Here is a 21,162-nt window from a genome sequence, read left to right as displayed (position 1 = left end):
CAATTATCACTAGCAAAGGAGGAGGCAAGGCAGGGACCACCTCACAAATCTGAAACGCCAAATAATTAGAATTTGGCTTAGAAATAGTCTATTAAAGTATTTATGAACGAAACTCTCCTACCTACTTTCAAATTTGTGTAGACCCATGTAAAAAAATGGGTATTCATTCTGATATCATGTATCATGTGATCATTGGAAAAACTTCAAAATCTCATTGGCAAATAGGGGAGCTCTACCAGCAGTTCTAACAATGAATGCACTTAAAAATCAGATTTTTGAACTTTTCATGAAAATGAATAAATTTTTAAAAATGCTTAATTGTAATATGCCATCTCTAAAACAGGATTATTTCCAAACATAATTTTTTTTTTCTTGGAAGCTGTAATTCTCTGAAGAATCTTAGCATTAGGGAATATGTGTCTGTGATCTGAAGAGATGACTGTGGAAGGAGAGCATTTGCTTTAGGGCACAGACTAGCCAACCCCTTTGTCTCCTGTAAACTTGTAGTTCAGGGCAATGGCCTATAAGAATTCTAAAAGCAATTTGAAAACCGTATACCCACTCAGACATTTTAAATTTGGCATTGAAATAGTTTCATCAAAAGTTTAAATAGTTGCAAAGCTCTAATTTCTAACATATTGCATGTGTTGACATTTTAAAATTAGTGTAAATCTTTAAACATGTCTACCGGAATTGAAATACCAGTTTTTTGATACCAATCTCATATGTTGGGAAGACATACAAACAAGCTTTCATTAGCAGTTGGAAATTTTACATTATTTTTCTGCTTGAACTTCTATTTCTGTCCTTTTCAACCTGTAGAATTTATCAAAATTCAATGTGGTTTTTTTTACATTTGAACTAATCATATTTTTGTTGCTTAAGTAAACATATTTCTGCAGTAAGAATGTAGATAAATTGAAGATTTAAGTTTTTTAAATTTCCTTTGGCTCTGTGGCTCTTCTAGGTTGATTTATCATGATAATTATTAGTATATAGTTGGTCAATTCATAATTTAAAAACTACATTTTTATAAATATAAAAAGGATATTTATAAATGAATGGGGCAGCTTATTGAAGAGTTTTAAAAAAGCTTCAATTCATGAATTCATGGATGACTGTGATTTATTGAAAGACTCACTGATTCATCCTGGTCCTTGACTCCATCTTCAGAAATTTTGTTTTAGGAAGTATCACGTGGAGCCCCAGGAGCAAATTTTAAAAAGGAATATAGCCACCCATGAAAGTCAGGTTGTAGTTACGTTTGAAACCACTTCTGCATTTCCCTTCTCTTGATGAAATAGCTTTGGGGGTGCCTGGGTGGCTCAGTTGGTTAAGCGACTGCCTTCGGCTCAGGTCATGATCCTGGAGTCCCGGGATCGAGGCCCGCATCGGGCTCCCTGCTCGGCGGGGAGTCTGCTTCTCCCTCTCCCACTCCCCGTTTGTGTTCCCTCTCTCGCTGTGTCTTTCTCTGTCAAATAAATAAATAAAATCTTAAAAAAAAAAAAAAAAAAACATTTAAAAAAAAAAAGAAATAGCTTTGGATTGAAAAGGGAAACATTATTTTGGAAGCAGAGGTCCTTTGTAATAATTAGGGCCCTAGTGAAAGGTGAACTATAGAATTAAAAAAATGTCACCCCAATTTTGGTTATATTCTTCTCCCATCTTTCTCCAGTATCCTCCACCTTAGACATGATAATCTTGTCATACTTACCTGGGTCTCTCAATGTACCATAGACTCCTTTCTCTTTAATGACAGTCAGCTGACTTCTGACAAGCATTCTTTCATTAAATTGTATAGTGTACTAATGAAAACTTTGGAATTTTGTTGTTGTTGCTATTGTCTTTGCTCAATTCTGAAACCAAACTCTACATCAGTAGAGGATCGCTTATAAGAAATTAGATTGGGATTATTGATTTCTTTGGTTACTTCTTAAGAATTCTCATTTGTTAAACTGTTCATGACTTAGACTTTGTATGTTTATTTGGTTGGTTGTTCATTTTCTTCATACAGCAAAGCTGGTTTAAGAAGAACAAGTGTGCACCATCTACTGTTGACATTTTGTACAACACTTTCACTTTGTGTATTTGCTCTGGACGGGGCACTTAAAATGCATTATTTTTAAAAAATTTTTACGTGGCATGTTTAGGAAAAGAATGGATCAACATCTTAAGGGTTCACTAACTAGAAAAAAGATGCTATTTATACAGAAGTCCTTATTTTAGATGTAAAATTCTGGTTAACCTCAAGTACATAAATTACTGAAAGAATATATAGAGACACACATACATACTTATAAAAGTATATATTCATATATATGTGCATGTATACATATGCATATATATATTTAAAATCTATACACTGAAATTATGAACCTTAATTTTTAAACAAAGTTGAATGAATTTATAATATAGAATTCTTCAATGTATCTTTTTCAGATACACTCATATATTGTTCATGGATAATTTCCATGTAATTCTACCTCATAGTATTCTAGAATATGGATAACATGATCGTTGCTACCCTACTTATGGATATTTAGGTTACCTCCAGTCCTTTACTGTTACAAATAATGCTATGGTAATTCTCTTCGCACATACTTTCTCATGCTCTTGTGGGAATATTGCAGTAGGTTAGGATCCTTGAAATGGAATTGCTGGCTCAGAGAGTATGCACATTTAAATACTGTCCTATAAAAACCAAAAGGGTGAATCAATTTATACTCAATTTACTTTACACACATCTATGAGGTGGTTCCTTCCTTATGTGCCTTTTTTAAATTCAGAAAATGAATTATGTAATGGTATGATCAAGGAAGGTGAAGGAGCTTTTGAAGTCACCTGCTTTCATCATTTTTTTAAGATTTTTTTTTTAAAGATTTTATTTATTTATTTGAGAGAGAGAATGAGAGAGACAGAGAGCACATGAGAGGGGGGAGGGTCAGAGGGAGAAGCAGGCTCCCTGCCGAGCAGGGAGCCCGATGCGGGACTCGATCCCGGGACTCCAGGATCATGACCTGAGCCGAAGGCAGTCGCTTAACCAACTGAGCCACCCAGGCGCCCAACCTGCTTTCATCATTATTTTACAAGTGAAGAAGCTAGGACCCGAAAAGATAATGATTTATCTCAAGCTATGGTTAATGAGTCAGAATTCAGACATGAATCCTATGTTCTGACTGTAAAGTTCAATGTACTTAATTTACTACAAAGCATGGTCACAAGTAGAAAGAGTAGCAATTTGATGTTACCATGCCCCTCTTGGGGACAGTGAGATGTTGCAAGAAACCATCATGTTCACTATGCATATTGCAACAGAATGTTAACTCTAATATACTAGAAGTGTCAACAACTAATTTTTCAAAAACATAAAAGATATTCTAAATATTACTTTATAAGCCATTCAGTATTTAATAGGATGACAGGAAATCTTTTTTTTATTGTCTGAACCACAGTCCATTTTCCTATTATTTGTAATAAAAATATATATCATATCATAAATTAGTCAAATTTATGCATTATTCAAGAGAGAAATAAAGGAATAATTTTATGTGGCCTTTGGAGTAGAGAACTATTACTCTGGGATTGGGTGAAATGTCTGAGACCATATCTACATTCTCCTGCCTCATGGTGTTTTAAAAACAATACAAATTAAGAATACCCAGACTTGCTGTCTAACATTTGGTCTGTGTCCCTGGGTCAAGTCACTCAAACTTTCTGGGTCTGTATTACAAGGAGTGAATAAGCTGTCATTATTATGAGATCCCACATTTACAAATCTGCATGGAAAAACAAAGATTGGTATAATAGGAAAATATGCACAAATATATTGAACATTTATGGAACTAGTTCCCAACATCTGACTCCAAACAACATTCTCTGCTTTAGCATCTATCTCTACCCATATCAGCAAAGTTTTTGTAGATAAATCTGTGGATGATTGTTGGATTGCAGCAACCTAATGCAAATTTAGTACAAATGGATTGCAGAGACTAAGTATAGATCTTGAAAAAGTTAGAGGATCTCATTGTTAGTGAAAGTAACGTTGGGGAACTCCTCAAATTACACAGAAATCTAATTTGTTAAATTAGTTAACAAATGCAATACAAAATGTAAATATATATATATGATATATGGGTGCTTTAAAAATAATAATTTTGTTGTGGAACATTTAAGAGAAGCCTTTGGGAAGTCTGTAAAAATTGAAAAGCTAACTTTATAATTGCCTGTGAAGAAAGTAATGGTATCTTATTGTAGTGTAGTGTTGACAGAGAATGACTACAGACAAAATGACTCTGTGCTTTCTCATTTACATGAAAACCACATTACGTTTCTTGTTTGTCTTTGGTTTTTGGTGATATAAACTGAATGGTTCAGTTTTATTCAATTTAAGTAACCTAGCGTGTCTAGATCTGGTTTTAATAGTAATCTAAATTTTATTAAGTATAATTTATTTTCACACTTCTTTTTTATTTTCTTCTAATTAAGTTTTCTTTTGCTAGTTTCTTAAGGTAGAACCTTATATCATTGATCTCAGACCCTTGTTCTTTTCTAATAAAAGTGTTCAATACTATAAATTCCTCTCTCAACACTTTAGCTACATCACACAAATGTTGGTATGTTTTCATTTTTATGCACTTCAAAATACTTTTAAATTTTCCATGTGATTTCTTCTCTTTTGTTTAATTTCCAAACATGTGGGGATTCTACATATATATTTTTGGTTTTGATTTCTAGTTCACTTGGGTTCTGTTGAGAAAATATACTCTTTGTGATTTCAATCCTTTAAAATTTATTTGAGATCATTTTACTGCCCAGAATGTGGTCTGTCTTGATGAATGTTCCACACGCACTTGAAAAGAATTTGTATTCCATTGTTTGGGGATAGAGCACTATAAATACCAATTTGTTCCAATTGCTTGATAGTGATATTCAGGTCTTCAATACGCTTACTGATTTTCTATTTGTTCTGTCAATTACAGAGAGAAGAGTGTTGAAATAATCAACCATAATTCTAGATTTATATATCTTTACAGTCCTATTAGTTTTTGTTTCATGTATATTGGAGTTTTTTAGTTGGAGGATTTAGTACTAGTGTTTAAACTATTCCATTACATATTATTATTGCATTTTATTATATTTATTCATTACAAAATATATTACATTTTATTATTTTATGGAGTAAAAATATTGTTGGATTTTTTCCAGCTTTACTGAGATGTAATTAACACATAATACTGTGTAAATTTAATATGTACAATGTAATGATTTGATATATGTATATATATATTGCAAAATGACTACCACAAGAAGATTAATCAACACAGCCATCACATCACATAATTACAATTTGTGTGTGTGTGTATGCGAAGAAAACTTTTAAGATCTACTCTCTTAGCACCTTTCAAATATACAACACATTATTGTTAACTATAGTCACCATGCTGTACATTACATTCCCAGAACTTATTCTTCTTATAGAAGTTTATAATTCTTTGTCAACCTTCACCCATTCCCTACCTCTCCCATCTGGCCGTGGTAACCACCAATCTGCTCTCTGTTTCAATGAGTTTGGGTTTTGGGGGGTTTTTTTAGAGTCCACATATAGGCGAGATCATACAGTATTTGTCTTTCTTTGATTTGTATCAGCATGGTGCCCTTGAGTTCCAATTATGTTGTAAATGGCAGGAGTTCCTTCTTTTTTATGGCTGAATAATACTGCTGTTTGTGTGTGATATAAATAATTAACATATAAATATATATGTACATCACATCATGATTTCTTTAACCATTTATCCATTGATGGACACTGAGTTTGTTTCTATGTCTTGGCTATTGGAAGTAAAGCTGCAATTAACATGGAGATACAGATATTTTTTGAGATAGTGATTTCATTTCCTTTGGATATATACCTAGAACAGGGACTGCTGGATCATATGGTACTTCTTATAATTTTTTGAGAAACCTCCGTACTGTTATCCATAGTGGCTGCACCAGTTTACATTCCCACAGTAGTGCACAAGGGTTCCCCTTTCTCCACATCCTTGCCAACATTTGCCTCTTTGTCTTTTTGATAATAGCAGGTGTGAGATTCCTAGCAGGTGTGAGATGATATCCCATTGTGGTTTTGGTTTGCATTTCCCTGATGATTAATGATGCTGAGCACCTTGTCATGTGCCTTTTGGCTATTTTGAAAGTAGCCTGAACTTCTATTCAGGGTTTGCCTATTTTTTAATTCAATTAATATTATTTTATTATTTCTTTTCTTCTTTTCTCTTGTCTTCTTTTGCAATTTTGTTGTATGTATTTCTTATATATTTTGGATATTAGCCTCTTATCAGATACGTAGTTTGCAAATATTTTTTCCCATTCCATAGGCTGTCTTTTCATTTTGTTGATCATTTCTTGTGCTGTCAGAAGCTTTTTAATTTGATACAGTCCCACATTTATCTCTGCTTTATTGCTTGTACTTCTGGTGTCATATCCATGAAATTAACCCTAAGACATGTCAAGGAGCTTTTTCGCCTCTGTTTTCTTTTAGGAGTTTAATAGTTTAAGATCTTACATTTAAGTCTTTAATTCTTTCCAAGTTAATTTTTGTGAGTGGTGTAAAATAGGGGTCCAGTTTCATTCTTATGCATATAAATATCCCATTTTCCCAGCACCATTTATTGAAGAGATGGTCTTTTTCTCATTGTGTATTCTTGGCTCCATTTGATTGGGTTTAAATCTAGCAGTTTACTGTTGCTTTCTATTTATCTCATTTGTTCTTTCTCTTTCTTTCTTTATCTACCTTATTTTGGATTGAGTACATTTATGATTCCATTTTTTTCTCCTATATTGGCATATTAGCCATACTTCTCTGTTTGTCTGTTTGCTTTTAGTGATTTCTTTAAGGCATTGGTTCCCAAACTGCATTCCTTGGACCAGCATCACCTGGAACTTGTTAGAAAAGCAAATTCTTGAGCCCTATCCAAGATCTATGTTATCAGAAGCTCTAGGTCTGTGGACCAACTGGTGTATGGTCTGTGAAGTCCCTCAAGTAATTCTGATGAAGCTAAAATCAGAGGAACATTGTTCTCGGTTTAGAGTGTACATCATTAGCTTATCACAGTGTACTCCAAATAATATTATACCACCTTCTGTACTTCCATTCCCCGTGCATCTCTTTGGCTGTTGTTCTTATTCATCTTTCTTTTCCATATACTATAAACTCCATGATACATTGTTATTACATTTCTTTTAGCATCAATTATGTTCCAAAGAAATTAAAAATTAGGCAAAATACACACTATATTTATTCACACATTTACCATTTTTGTGCTTTTCATTCCTCTAGGTAGATTCAACTTTCCATCTGATTTCATCCTCCTTCCTGAAGACTTTCCTTTAATATACTTGATAGTGCCAGTTTGCTGGTGATGGATTCTCTCCCCTTTCGTTTGAAAAGCTTATATTCCATCCTCAGTTTTGAAAGTTATTTGTGTTTAGTGTAGAATTTGCTTAGTATGGAATAGTTGGATTTTCTCTTGTCTTTCAGCACTTTGAAGATGTCACTTCATTTCCTCCTGACATGCATAGTTTTTGACAAGAACTCCATCTTTCATCTTCTGTTTATTATTTGTAATGTGTCTTTTTGCCCCCTTTGGCTGTTTTTATGTTTTTCTTTTTGTCACTGGTTTTCAGTTTTATTATAAGTTGACTTACATGGTTTTCTTTGTGTATATCCTCCTTGGGGTTCATTAGATCCTTGGATCTATGTATTTGTTTTCATCAAATTTGGAAAAAAGAATTGGCAACTATTTCTTAAGTATTTTTTTCTTTTTCCCTTTGTCTTCTTTCATTTTGGGACTACAATTACATCTATATTAGACTAGTTGATATTGTGCCACCGGTCACTGAGCCTCTGTTCATCTTTTTTCCTAATTTTTATTCTCTGTGTGGTCCATTTGGATAGATTGTAGTGCCAGGTCTTTAAGTTTAATTATCTTTTCTTTTGCAGTGCCTATTTTTCTGTTAACCCATCAGAATATTTATGATTTTATTTTTTTAGAATATTTATGATTTTAAATATTCCATTAATCACTAGAATTTCCACTTAGGCCTTTAAAAAATCTTCTATTTCTCTTCTCATCATGGTGATGCTTACCTTTGAATATAATGAAGCATGTTTCTCATCACTGTTTCAATGAAATGTCTGATAAGTCCATCATTTTTGCCATTCTGGGCCTGTTTCTGTTGACTGATCTTTCTCCCTGTTATTAGTTGGCTTCCATAACAAAATCCCACAGACTGAGTGGATTATTTTTTCAAAGCCCTAGAGACTGGAAGACTAATATCAAGATGCCAGCAGGGTTGATTTCCTCTGAGACCTCACTCCTTGCCTTGCAGATGACCACCTTCTTGTTGCCTCTTCATAGGGTCTTTTTCTCTGAGCATGTACATTCCCTCATGTATCTTTGTGTATCCAATTTTCTCTTATGAAGACATTAGTGAGATTGGAGTAGGATCCACTCTAAAGCCTTATTTTAACTTAATCACATCTTTAAAGCTTTTATCTCCAAATACAGCTATATCCTGAAGTACCGGGGGTTTGATTTTTTCCACATAATGAATTTTGAGGGGACATAATTCAGCCCATAACACTCCTAGTTTTGCTTTATAAAATTCTTGGTGATTTCTTATTGAGTACTGTACATTGTGAAATTTAGATGTTAAAAGCCATATTTTGATCTTTTCAATACTGTTGAACTTGTTTCTAGCATGCAGTTTTGTGACTTGGGTTCGGTTTGATCCTTCTGGGTATAGATCCAGAGCACCTTCAGTCTAAGGCTAATTTTACCAACATCCACTCTGCCTCTTGCAAGTAAGGTGATAACTTTCCAGAATACTACCCATTGCCCACATATGATATGTAGATCTTCCGTTCTGGCTTGTGGGAATATGAATTATTCACAACCTTGTGTCAACTCAGAATTGTTTGCCTTACTGCTCCCTGCTAGTTCTTTATCCAGATTCATGTAGTTTCCGTCACACACGAGCACATCAGTACTCAGCCAAAGACTTGAGAATGGAGCTTCCTGCTGTGAATCTCTCATCCTTTCCACAAATTCTAGCCACTTTGTCCTCCATGAATTCCATTCTTTGTCTCATCAACTCAGTGAGACCCCCAGTCTTGGCTTGAGTTTCTCCGTGCTGCAGCCTGTAAATTGCCTCCAGGCCATAAGCAGAGACAGTTGCCAGCAACTGGTTTTCTCACCTTGTTTTTTTCTCTTTTACCTACTGTCCAGTATCTGAATATACTTATTCCATGTATTGGGTTTTTCCCCTAGTTTTTCAATGCATGAGGGTAAATCTAGTCCCTGCTACTCTATCATGGCTGCAAGTAAAAGTTCTATTTTTGTAGTTGTTTCATTTTTCAAGGTGCAAAAATTCAGTAAAGCCATTTTTTAAGTATTTATTATAAAATCTTGGTACCCATTTAAATAGATTTACTGTTTTTTTTTTCAGCACCATTTATTCTCAGATAAGATAATGAGGACATACTATATTTATCCAAGATATGATATGAATTGTTAATCACTTTGGTATCATAGGAAGAATTCAATGCAAATAACAAACTTCGGAGGAAGATCGATGTGAAATACCAGTCATTTCCTGGGATTTATTTAGTTGATTTGTTAGGGATATGTATAATTTATCTACTAAAATTTTATGTTAGCAAACAATAAAAACTGCTTGGCATTTGGTGCAGTTATTACAGCGCATAAATAAAAAAGAAAATATATACAGATTAATATGCTTTTGTTTCAACATGGATATAAATTAGTTACTTAGAATTATCCTCTCAAATTGGTAATAGCTTTTCTTCTTTTACTCATCACTGACCATGACAATTAATGGGATCTTTAGAAAAATGCATATAAAACATCTAGTAAGAGAAGATTGACACGACCCAGTGTGGATGGACATCTATCCACTGCTGCTCTTGATTTCATTTCTGCATATAGTGGAAAGGCTAAGGGCAGACTGCTCACTTTCTGTCTGATAATAAGCAAATCTGTGCTCATAGTTACATTCTTTGAATTATTCTGAATTCTAGCAGGGAAAGCATGAAATACATAAAATATCGTCATGGTGATCATTTACGCTTTGAAATAATTAGGAGATTAATTCAGTATGCAAAGCAGCAAGAAATGAACTTTGTTAATACCTTAAACATGCTTCTGATACATCCTTCTTGTTATATTCTGCTTAATTTTCCACCTGATTTTCCATTTTCTCCCTCTCTCTCACCAGGAAAACCATTGGTGTTTTCTGCTGCGGACCCAATTCAATTTCTAAGACTCTTCATAAACTGAGTAACCAAAACAACCCATATGGGACAAGATTTGAATACAATAAAGAATCTTTCAGCTGAAAGTCTTTGAGAGGAACCAGGACTCTGAACAAGGAATGAGTGCAATTTCTAAGACTGAAGCTCAGCTGAATCAAGTAGCTGTGTCATGCCAAAGAGTAGCAAGGTTTTCTTATTTATGATTATTTAAAATGGAAATGCAGAGGATGTGGCAAGATGACAGGTCACATTACATGTTTAATCTGGAAACCAAAGAGGCCCTGAAGAATAGTTGCTGTGATGATTCACTTTTCAGTGCTCAAATGAAAACAAAACTATTAGATGCACACTGTTGATTTTTATGGCAGATTCAAGAACTCCCTAGTGAGGTGCCTCACTTGCTCACTGTGAGACTGATAGCCGTGGTCCTCTTTGAATTGTTTTTGGTTGAACAAATGCAAGATTGAATGAAATTAAAAATGCATTGAAACTCAGATTACATTTTCTACGTGAGTATAAACAGAGTAGTTTTGATTTAGGAAAGCTCCAGGCAAATGTAGTAGATGTTTGAAAATACAGCACAGGACTCTGTATTAATACGGGTACTTTGTATCTCCTCTTCCTTACTACTGACGCTAATACCTCTGTTTGATGTCTGTGGCCTTAATGCTGAATGAACTTTGGTAGATGTTGATAGAGTATCTATTTTTATGTTTTTCTTTCTTCTTTTTTCCTCTATGGAAATCTGCCCTCCTTTGCATGCATTAGACATGATGATTTAATAGGTCCTTTTCATCTGCAATTTACTTAATCTATTTCTGTTGCAATAGTAATGGGGAAAATATCATTACAGTAAATCATAAAAGGATATATAGACTAATAACTTTTCCCATTGCTCAGCATTTTGGCCTCTGTTATTTTTATTTACTTTTTTCCCCAGCATAGATTGTCTTATTTTTCACCTCTGAAGGTACTTTGTTTAATTTGCACTTTGAGACCGGAGAGCACTGTGTCTCTCAGTGGTCACTGTGATGTAAGATATCTCTCTTTTGCCACATATTGGTTTATACTGGAGACATTGAAAGTGCAGCCACATTCCTGAACAACAAGAGGAAATACTTCATTAATTATTTGAATTTAAGTTCAGAATCAGGAATATTATTTGTTGCACCATCTGGTATTTTGGGTCTTGATGGGAAATTATCGAGTTTAAAGTCACTGTTGGGACGATACTGCATAATCCTATCACTTTATGCTCACTGGCCATTATATTCTTGGCTCAGAGGAAAACTCCATTTCCCTACTTTAAGAATTAAGTCATTTTTTTGCAGTTTAGTGATTTTATTTTGTAGACATCTATCAACTGCTATCAGATAGAGCACATTGCTGAAATAAGCAGAATGACTTATCTTGCCTTTGTTAAAATTTTGCGTGGTTTCACAGAACATGATAGATGCTACTGTCATTTTTTCTCTGATTCACCAATAGCAATCAAGCATGATAAACCATCTAGCATTGAATGCCCATGAACATATTACTTATAGATATTTCTTCCTTCCCTTGGAATTCTTTCTTCTTCCTTCTGTGGAAGGAAGGCGAGTCAGAAAAAGATATGGGAAATGTGCAATATTCCTACAGATTTAGCTCTGAAGGCATATTTGATAACCAGTACATCTTGGCAACACTTTCTAAACTAAAAAGAATTTTCATAAAAACACATAACAGAAAGAACAAGTAAAAAGAAATTTGAGTTAGTACAGGCTTGATGTGCAATACTGACTCTTTGCTGATCATAGTTTATTGATGTGATTATACTAATACCCCTAATTTCAGTAAAAGAGGTGGAAGATTTTTTCAGAAAAGGAAACATCTTTCCAGGTAGGTCTGCTATTCTAGATGAACAGCCCTGTCTCTTTGAAATTCTAGTTGATGTTCAAACATGAAATGTTAAATACAGGTCATCTTTGCTTCTATAGGTAGTAATAAAATTAGGTTTTCATCATGCATGTAGAAGAGAGTTTTGTTTTGTTTTGAGGGATTTTTTTTCTCTGGGGCTATGCCTTGTCCTACAGGTCTTAAAACAGTCATGTCAGTGGCAATAAATGTTAAAATTGAAAGGGTATCATGAGATCTCTATAAGCATGCTTTACCTTTGCAACAAATAAAGCAGGCAGTGTTTTTTCACAAGATGAGGCAAATTGAAGAAACAATCTATTTGCATCTACACTAGCATGAGAGCCTTAGGAGTTTGAGTTCTACAGCTGTGGATGTCACTGGCCCATGGTGTAACTGTGGCAAGTTGCTCCCACTTTGGGATTAAGATTTCTTGTTTGGACTAGATCAGTAGTATTAATCTTTTCTGGGTAATGTATCTTTTTGAGAACCTGATTAAAAGTGAATATAATGACATTAATGCAAAATATTACATACAATTTTGGGGAGCCCACAATCTCCCCAATTTAAGAACCCAAAGCGAGGACCCCAATTTAAGAACCTCTGAACAAAATAATCCATCACTCTAGATCTTTCTACGTATACATTTTTTGTGATTTTTTTTTTTGCAAGAAACTATCCATTTTTGTAAGATGATAGTAGGAAATTAACTCTGTGGACAAGGAAAGGAAATTCTCTTTATATGCCCTCAAACAGAGAATCCAACAGAACATTCCCTCAGTTTTTAATTTTAGATCTCCTGCTTTATGCAAGGGAAGGCTGTGATTTTACATATCCATAATAATAAAAGACAGATTCATATACATGCATGCATGCATACATACATACATACCACACATGTATTCATGGCTTACTTTTCTTTTTCTTTTTTTAAATCAGGTTAAAAAAGAAATGATAGTTTATTGTTTTGTTTTTTTTTTTTTCATTTAGCAACTTAAAATGTCAGCTGGGTGACTGTTATAACAAAAGCACTTAAAACAAAAAATAAAAGCAATATAGACAAAGCATAGGCTGAATTTATTTAATCTCTATATCCAAGTTACTTACAACTCCTCAAATCACTGTTTACTTGGAGCATTCACAGCAGGTAACACTGAAATCATAAGGCATTGCTAAAGAGGCTGGTCAGAGGCAAATGGCCATTGTCATCAACAGATAATGCTAGTGCCTAAGAATGTTTATGATATTAAAGAGAAAAAGAGAAAAAAAAACTTAAGAAAAAAATTTTTTCCTTAAGGTTAACCCAGCTTGAATGGTGTTGTTGTTTTTTTTTTAATTTTTTATTGTTAATCACCATACATTACATCATTAGTTTTTGATGTAGTGTTCCATGATTCATTGTTTGTGCATAACACCCAGTGCTCCATGCAGAACGTGCCCTCTTTAATATCCATCACCAGGCTAACCCATCCACCCACCCCCTCCCCTCTAGAACCCTCAGTTTTTTTTCAGAGTCCATCGTCTCTCATGGTTCATCCCCCCCTCCGATTCCCCCCCTTCATTCTTCCCCTCCTGCTATCTTCTTTTTTTTTTTCTTAACATATATTGCATTATTTGTTTCAGAGGTACAGATCTGTGATTCAACAGTCTTGCACAATTCACAGCGCTCACCATAGCACATACCCTCCCCAATGTCTATTGGTGTTGTTGTTTTTAAACAAACTGATGAGACACATTTTTAAGTGCTACTTATGATAAACATTCCATTTTGTGTGCAGCCCAGGACATTTTCATATCCAGTAATGTTATAGAAACATAAAAGGCTGAAGTTAGGAGTACTTTTATTTTGTGGTCGAGAACACCTAGTTATAAAGGGAAATGGTAGCTTGCCTGGTCATCCACTGGGTGAGATGTATGGCACAGGGGATACATAGTCATATCGCAGTAATGTTATGGTGACAGGTGGTGACTGCACTTATTGTGGTAGGGAGAAAAGTCATCCACTGAGTTTGTCGCAGAGCTGAAACTGGAGTTCAGCTTTCCTCCTCTCTGCTGCTCAAGGGCACTTTCCACCTCCCCATGACATCCACATCTAATAAGACGCATCTGGTCCCATTAGTTCGCTGTAAACTCTATTTAGTGCAAGGTGGAAAATAAGGTACTAAGTGTTAATTCCAGATTCAAATGTAGAAAATCACACTCTTCTTCCCTATGTATCTTCTGATTCTAAATGTGTTAGTCTTTTATGTTTTGCCAATTAGAACCTATTTCCAGAAATCAGTTTTAAAATATGGCAATTCCGCAAACAATGAATCATGGAACACTACATCAAAAACTAATGATGTAATGTATGGTGATTAACATAACAATAAAAATAATTACAAAGTCAAAAAAATAAAATAAAATATGGCGATTGTGCTGAAGGGATTATGTTCTCCAGAACTTTGAAGAAATATGGAATCGTTTGGTTTCTAGGAAAAACTAATATTTAATTTTAAATTTAGATTCATAAACAGAAGTCATAACTTCCCAGCTTTCTAACCATCCAGGAAAATGTTGATATTAAAACAGATGATTATTGTTCTCTACTCACATGACCATTATGTTCAGGAGAAAACAATCAGCTTTTTGTTAACTAGTGAGACAGGAAATAAATGAAATCAAGCATAATGAGCATTTACTTCAAGCAGCACAGAACAATGAGAACTCCTCTCTCCTTCTGTCTAAATCTCCACTCCATTACCCCAGCTTCTTTATCCCATACTGTGGTATTCTCAAAGGACAAAGTTGCAAAAGCTAGCTAGATGAAGTTTTCCAAAGGAAAGAAGCAGAAGACTTCTAATACTTGGTGAAGAAAGGTCCATTAAGACAGAAAGAGAAAAATGGCCATGCCAGTCACTTAAAATTAGCAAAGAGTTAAGCAATGTTGCTTTAGAACAGAGACCATAAATTTTCTTTGAAATGAATATGCAGAATGTTTAGTTTCTCTTATACAAAATTGTTATATTCTTGTTGCTAAAATCTGAAAGTGGATTTCATATTTTAAACATTGTAGCAAAACTACCAGTAATCTTCCTGCAGTGTTAGGCTACAATTTAAGAATTGGTAAGGGCAAGAAATGCCTTAGAAGAGCAAAACTAGGAAGAAAAAAAAGAAGTCAAAGAAAGAAAAATTACTGAACACATCAGGACATGATTATGCTTTTCTTTTCAGAACTCGATAGATGTTCAAGTGTTTGGCAGAACTGGCTATTACTGTGGTTTGGGAAAATGTAAAAGAATGTAATATTTGGTTTGTTTCTAGGGGTCCTTTCACATTTTCATTGCAACTAGAATTTTAGCAGAAGCTTTACCTTTGATCAGAATTACATCTGGCTTCTAGGAGAATTAGAGTTTTCATGAGCTGCTGGTTGACCTGGAGACAACCCCGCCATTTAGATGAGAACCAGCACTATGTAAATGCTCTAATATATGTAGCAATAAAGAAGGAGTCTGCCATGCCTTTTCGTCAGCTTCATACACTGCACATTAAAATTCTGTCACTGCAAGGTCATATTTCTCAGCTCTCATCCTGCCACCCAGAGAATGAAACCTTCTTCACAAATGTAGACACTGAGAAACAGAAGTTCTCTCTTGCATTGTAACAGTGTATCTGTTCACCTATATCTGCATATTCATTTGAAACTGGTTCTCAATTAGGATGACTATATAATTCATTTTGGTGGTGAGAGATCTCCACAGTGTACACAATGGGGCCTTGCTTGTCTGCTGAAAATATATATGGCAGCCAACCCATTGGCCAGGGAGAAAGCAGTTCAATCTTCTAGGTTTTCCTCTCCAACGGAGTCTTAAAAGAATGTAAACTACCTTACCACACATATACTGGAATGTGACCTGAGTTGTACTCCGTGTTCTGTGATTCAATGTACTGCACAGTTTATTCTTGATTATCAGGGACTGTCTAGTTTAGGAAAATTCTAGCTCTTCAATAAGTGTAGCTTCTTTAACCACCTAGCTAGGTGCCCACCAGGTACAATTATATCCTTTAAAGATGGCCACCATCTGCTGACCAAATGGCATTGACAGGGACCTTTCTTTCATTTTTTCTCTTCTCATTAAAATTTGATTCAGATTCAGAGTGGGGAAGAGTAGAAATTGCTTTCAAAAGTAGGAATGATTGACTGAAGTTCTGTTTACCCTGAGAGTGCCAGTGTCATCATTTTATCCAGCCACCTCCAATGTTAGAGTAAACAGGCCCTAGGTTAGAAATACGAAGACTCGTAGCCTTTATCCCTGAAGCGTATTAGACTCTGTACATAAAAATGTGTGTAATTTCTACCTCTGCCTACATCCCTTTTACTGGTATGTAGTGGAGCAACATGTGGGGAGGAAGAGGAAAAAAATGCTGAGGTAAGAGAAATTTCCTGGGTAAATCTTCCTTAGTAAGTTCTTTGCTAACATAGTAAAAACAAAACAGTGCTCTGAGAAAGTAAAAACACAGGCTTTTATGAGTCACCCGTCCATTGTACCTGAAAGGCTTAGTATTTAATTATGTTTTCTAGGCAAGCAGAGAAATACCTGCAAGCAAATAAGCACCATTGTCTTTGTTTTTCTGAGATTCCCATAAACAAAGTTGCCTGTTATGTCCAATATAGCTGCCTTCAGGATTCCTCTTTTTTTTTTTTCTTTTTTTTTTTTAATATTTTATTTATTTACTTGACAGAGAGAGAGAGTAGCAGAGGGAGCGGGAGCGGCAGTCCCTGCCGAGAGGGAGCCCGATGCGGGACTCGATCTCAGGACCCTAAGATCATGACTTGAGCCGAAGGCAGACGCTTAACGGCTGAGCCACCCAGGCACCCCAGGATTCCTCTTAAGTAATTTTGATCAGGGGGCGCCTGGGTGGCTCAGTCGTTAAGCGTCTGCCTTCGGCTTAGGTCATGATCCCAGGGTCCTGGGATCGAGCCCGGCATCGGGCTCCCTGCTCGGCGGGAAGCCTGCTTCTCCCTCTCCCACTCCCTCTGCTTGTGTTCCCTCTCTTGCTGTGTCTCTCTGTCAAATAAATAAAATCTTAAAAAAAAAAAAAAGTAATTTTGATCAGGCCCAAAGTGGCTAGAGATAGCTGTATTGATCTATAACAGTCAAGCTAGGAATTGCTGGAGGGTGATATAAGTTATCCTACTTAAGGTTTGATGGAGGAAAAAGCAAGTGTTTATGAGACATCCCACTGAATTAAAACCAAGGCCTATATCTTAGAACTAGAAATAATTCTACAGAAGGAAAAAAAAAGCACTTCACTGTAGTTTTTTTCCTAGATGAAATAAAATTAATTTATCTTTTTTATAACTCTTACCAAAGATACTTCACACTATGTATCTTCTTCGAAGCTTGTGTTCTTTTGTAGAGATTTGTATTTAAATTGTGTGTGTGTGTGTGTGTGTGTGTGTTTGAGAGAGAGAGATAAAGTAAGTTGCCTGAATGAAAATGACATTCTGCTTTCCAGCTTTCATAATAAGCATTCAGTGGTGTGGCAGGTTTGCACTGGAGTTCTACCAAAATATGAGATGCTCAGCAATCCAAGTGTGGCATTTGATTCTTGTCTGACTAAATGGAGGTGTGAGTTTATACCTTGCTAGAGAGGAAGCACTAACCCAGAGTCAATACTTGCAGAGACTTGGGAAAATATATATATATAGTTATTTTTTAATGTAACTTTATTATTGTGAAGACATGGTATGTTTGTAGAAAACCTTTATTGTTTTAGAACATGGCATAGTGTTTAAAAGCTAAACAAATAAAGGTTGGACAAATATACTTAAAATATCTCTCATCATAGACTAATTGTGCACCTTTGGCAGTAATAATCAAGAATTGTCTCCTGGATTTTTAGAACAGGTTAGTGTTATTTTCATCCTAATGAGAGAACTGATGATCACACTAGCCTTACTTGTGAAGATATTAAACAAGCAATATTTAAGAAATGTTCCTTTGAAGCATTGAAAATGGTCTAATTCCAAACTTCTCAACTCTCTTAACATCATTTCATCCAATGTATAATTGCTAAATTTAATATGCTGGGTTTGGGATTTTGGTTTTATTTTTGTTTTTTTTGGTGGGGTTGGGGGGTATTATTCCTACATCTCATAACCATGCCCACTGAAATATTTATATGATTTTAAGATATCAAAATTATATATATATTTTTTGCATAGAAAATTAATAAAATATAATATGTTCATTATGAAGTCTAAATGTTGAGTTTTTATACTTTATCACTGAGGATTTCAGCTTTATCTAAATGTGAGTTTGCTGTAAATATTTACACCCATACAGTCACTCCGGCTGAGAGGATTTTGTTTGCAGTATCCTCTTTATCTGTGGTTTTGCTTTCCGTGCTTTTGGCTTCAGTTACACGCAGTCAACTCTGCTCCGGAAGCAGATAACCCTCCTTCTGACGTGTGGTCAGAAGGTCAATACATAGTAGCAGCGGAACGCTACCTCAAGATACCTGGGTTATTCACCTTACTTTGTCTCCTCATGTCAGCATTTTACCATCTCACATCATCATGAGAAGAGGGGTGAGTACAGTACAATAAGATATTTTGAGAGAGAGAGGGAAAAAGACCACATTCACGTAACTTTTTTTTAAAGATTTTATTTATTTATTTGACAGAGAGAGACACAGTGAGAGAGGGAACACAAGCAGGGGGAGTGGGAGAGGGAGAAGCAGGCCTCCCGCCAAGCAGGGAGCCCGATGCGGGGCTCGATCCCAGGACCCTGGGATCACGACCTGAGCCGAAGGCAGACGCTTAACCAGCTGAGCCACCCAGGCACCACTCACATAACTTTTATTATAGAATATTGTTATAATTGTTCTATTTCATTATCAGTTATTGTTTTTAATCTCTTACTGTGCCTAACTTATAAATGAAATTTTATCATAGCTAGGTATACATATAGGAAAAAATATAGTATATCTAGTGTTCAGTACTATCTGTGGTTTCAGGCATCCACTGAGGGCCTTGAAATGTCTCCCCCATGGACAAAGGATATTTTTCCCAACATATCACCCTCCCTTTCTAGAAATCTGTGAATTACACAAAATAAAGAATACTGATAGAATCAATCACTCACTCACAGGTTTGCCTGACATTTATTTACATAGGTGGGATATGAGCAGCTTGCCATAAGCTCTCAGAGACACAGCTGTGTTCCAGCACCATCTGAAAACTAGTTGTGTGGTTTTCCCCCATCAGAATAATGCAGACCAGACTCTTCTCTAAGATTCATTCCATGTTGTGTTTCTGCGTTGGCTGTGAACCTATAATTTGATAGTAGACAGGATGAGTGAATGCTTCAGTATATATGATTGTGGTCACTTTTAGGTCTTAAGGTATGCCTCGCCAGGTACACAAAGTTGGAAAGCTTTTGCACCAGCAGAGTGAGGATATTTGCTTCAGAGTAAAAGCTGTTATACCATCCATGTTTATAAATGTATGTTCTTTACATTAAATGATTATTCATTGTTTTCTCTAATCTCAAAGTCATTCATGGGTCAAATCAGATGCCACAGTGTTGCCTTGTTTGTAGGGACAGGTTAAAAGCAGGTTACTTCACTATGTGGTACTGCATTGTTCTCAATTCCTACCACATTGCAATCCTTCAAGTGATTTATTTTCAAAGAATCTGCTTCCCTCAGATGGTGTCTTGCCTCCTGTATTTTGCCAGGCTGTCATGCATTCTGTAATGGGCATTTCAATAGGTCAAGTTCAAATGCCTTTAAAGGCAAGATTAGCTTGCATTCCCTATGTGCATTATTTGCTTTGTGTCACAATGGGGTCATGAGTGCGTGCTTTAATAGCATTAGTGTTGTAAAATTACTCAGCAGCAGCAGCCAGTGAGGGAAAACCACAAAAGATAATTGGGAAAAAATGTTTTGGGGGTACGCAAATCAAGGAGACTTTGATGTAAATCTCAATCCTGAAGATTAAAAGTTCCTCTAAAATGCCTTCCTTTATTCATATTGATTACCTTGCTGTCAGGAATGTGTTTGCCAGAGCTCAGAAATATGAAAATGTGTGACAGTAAAAGTTCCTCATCAGACTTTTGATTAGGCAATGAAATCTGTAAGAAATCTTTTTAAGTGGCTTGTGTTACAGAGGCCCTATTTGCAGCTTGCTGAGAAATGTGTCAACTGGGAAATGTAAGCAAACTTCTAAAATGTGGTTTTGCATTTCAGATATAGACCCAAGGTATTGTGTAAAAAATATTTCTTTGAATTAGAGTGACTGTTAATTGTGACAGATTTCAAAGTCACCTTGCACGCATTTTGACAAGGTGAGTTCTGAAATTAAATTTCCAGTTTGTTCTGACAAAAGACTTTGGTGGGAGGTTTTGATTACTAAACAAACGCAGACTTTAAGTTTTTAAAATAGCTGTCTGTTTGCCTTAGGTTTCTTTTATGGTGGTGGTGAGAAGTAGTTAATTATTTATTTTTAAATCCCTGATGGGATACTTGCATGGGGAAAAAAACATTTGGTCTTTCAAAGCAGATGGAAACAATATGTCTAGTAATGTGTTACAACTGTGTGGGCTTTGTGAAGTTTGCCTTTCGGAGCTGTTGGCCCTATTTTTAACCTCTTTCTATCCGTAACCGGAAGGGTGCTCCGAAGTCGATCAGCGGGCAGACAGCCCTGGGAGCCACAGCCGGGATTGGAAACTGTCCTATGTCCACAGCTTCTCTTTTCTGTCATTTAATATAGACTCCATTCTTTACCTGTTTCCTTGAAACCAGCTTTAACCCGGAACCTTTATCGGGACTCTCAAGCATGTATTTTTAATTATTTTAATTAGTTATCCTAGCCCAGCTATAGATCTCGGAACCTCCTGGGTCCTATAGCCTATTTGTTTGGTCTTTGGATTAACCTAGGCTCTGCTTCT

General features: G+C 35.5%; 1 protein-coding gene across 3 annotated transcripts in view; it reads left to right on the top strand.

Moving 5' to 3' along the window:
* Positions 1-21,162, top strand: part of NOX4 (NADPH oxidase 4) — a 362,080-nt gene that overhangs the window by 161,043 nt on the left and 179,875 nt on the right. For 2 of the 3 annotated variants that reach the window (XM_045894592.3, XM_054512172.2), the window contains one exon: positions 10,297-15,835. The exons of the other annotated variant lie outside the window; for it this stretch is intronic. In XM_045894592.3, coding sequence (XP_045750548.1) covers positions 10,297-10,417 — 121 coding nt within the window. In that variant the 3' untranslated portion in view covers positions 10,418-15,835. Of the gene's footprint in view, positions 1-10,296; positions 15,836-21,162 lie in introns of those variants that run through there. 3 annotated transcript variants of the gene reach the window in all.

The sequence above is a fragment of the Mirounga angustirostris genome, unplaced genomic scaffold, assembly GCF_029215605.1.
Source record: "Mirounga angustirostris isolate CCGP_5_RB_7025 unplaced genomic scaffold, mMirAng1.0.hap1 SCAF_13, whole genome shotgun sequence".
NCBI classification, from domain to species: domain Eukaryota; kingdom Metazoa; phylum Chordata; class Mammalia; order Carnivora; family Phocidae; genus Mirounga; species Mirounga angustirostris.
Note: the sequence above shows the minus strand (reverse complement) of the source record. Positions and strands in the feature narration are given on the sequence as shown.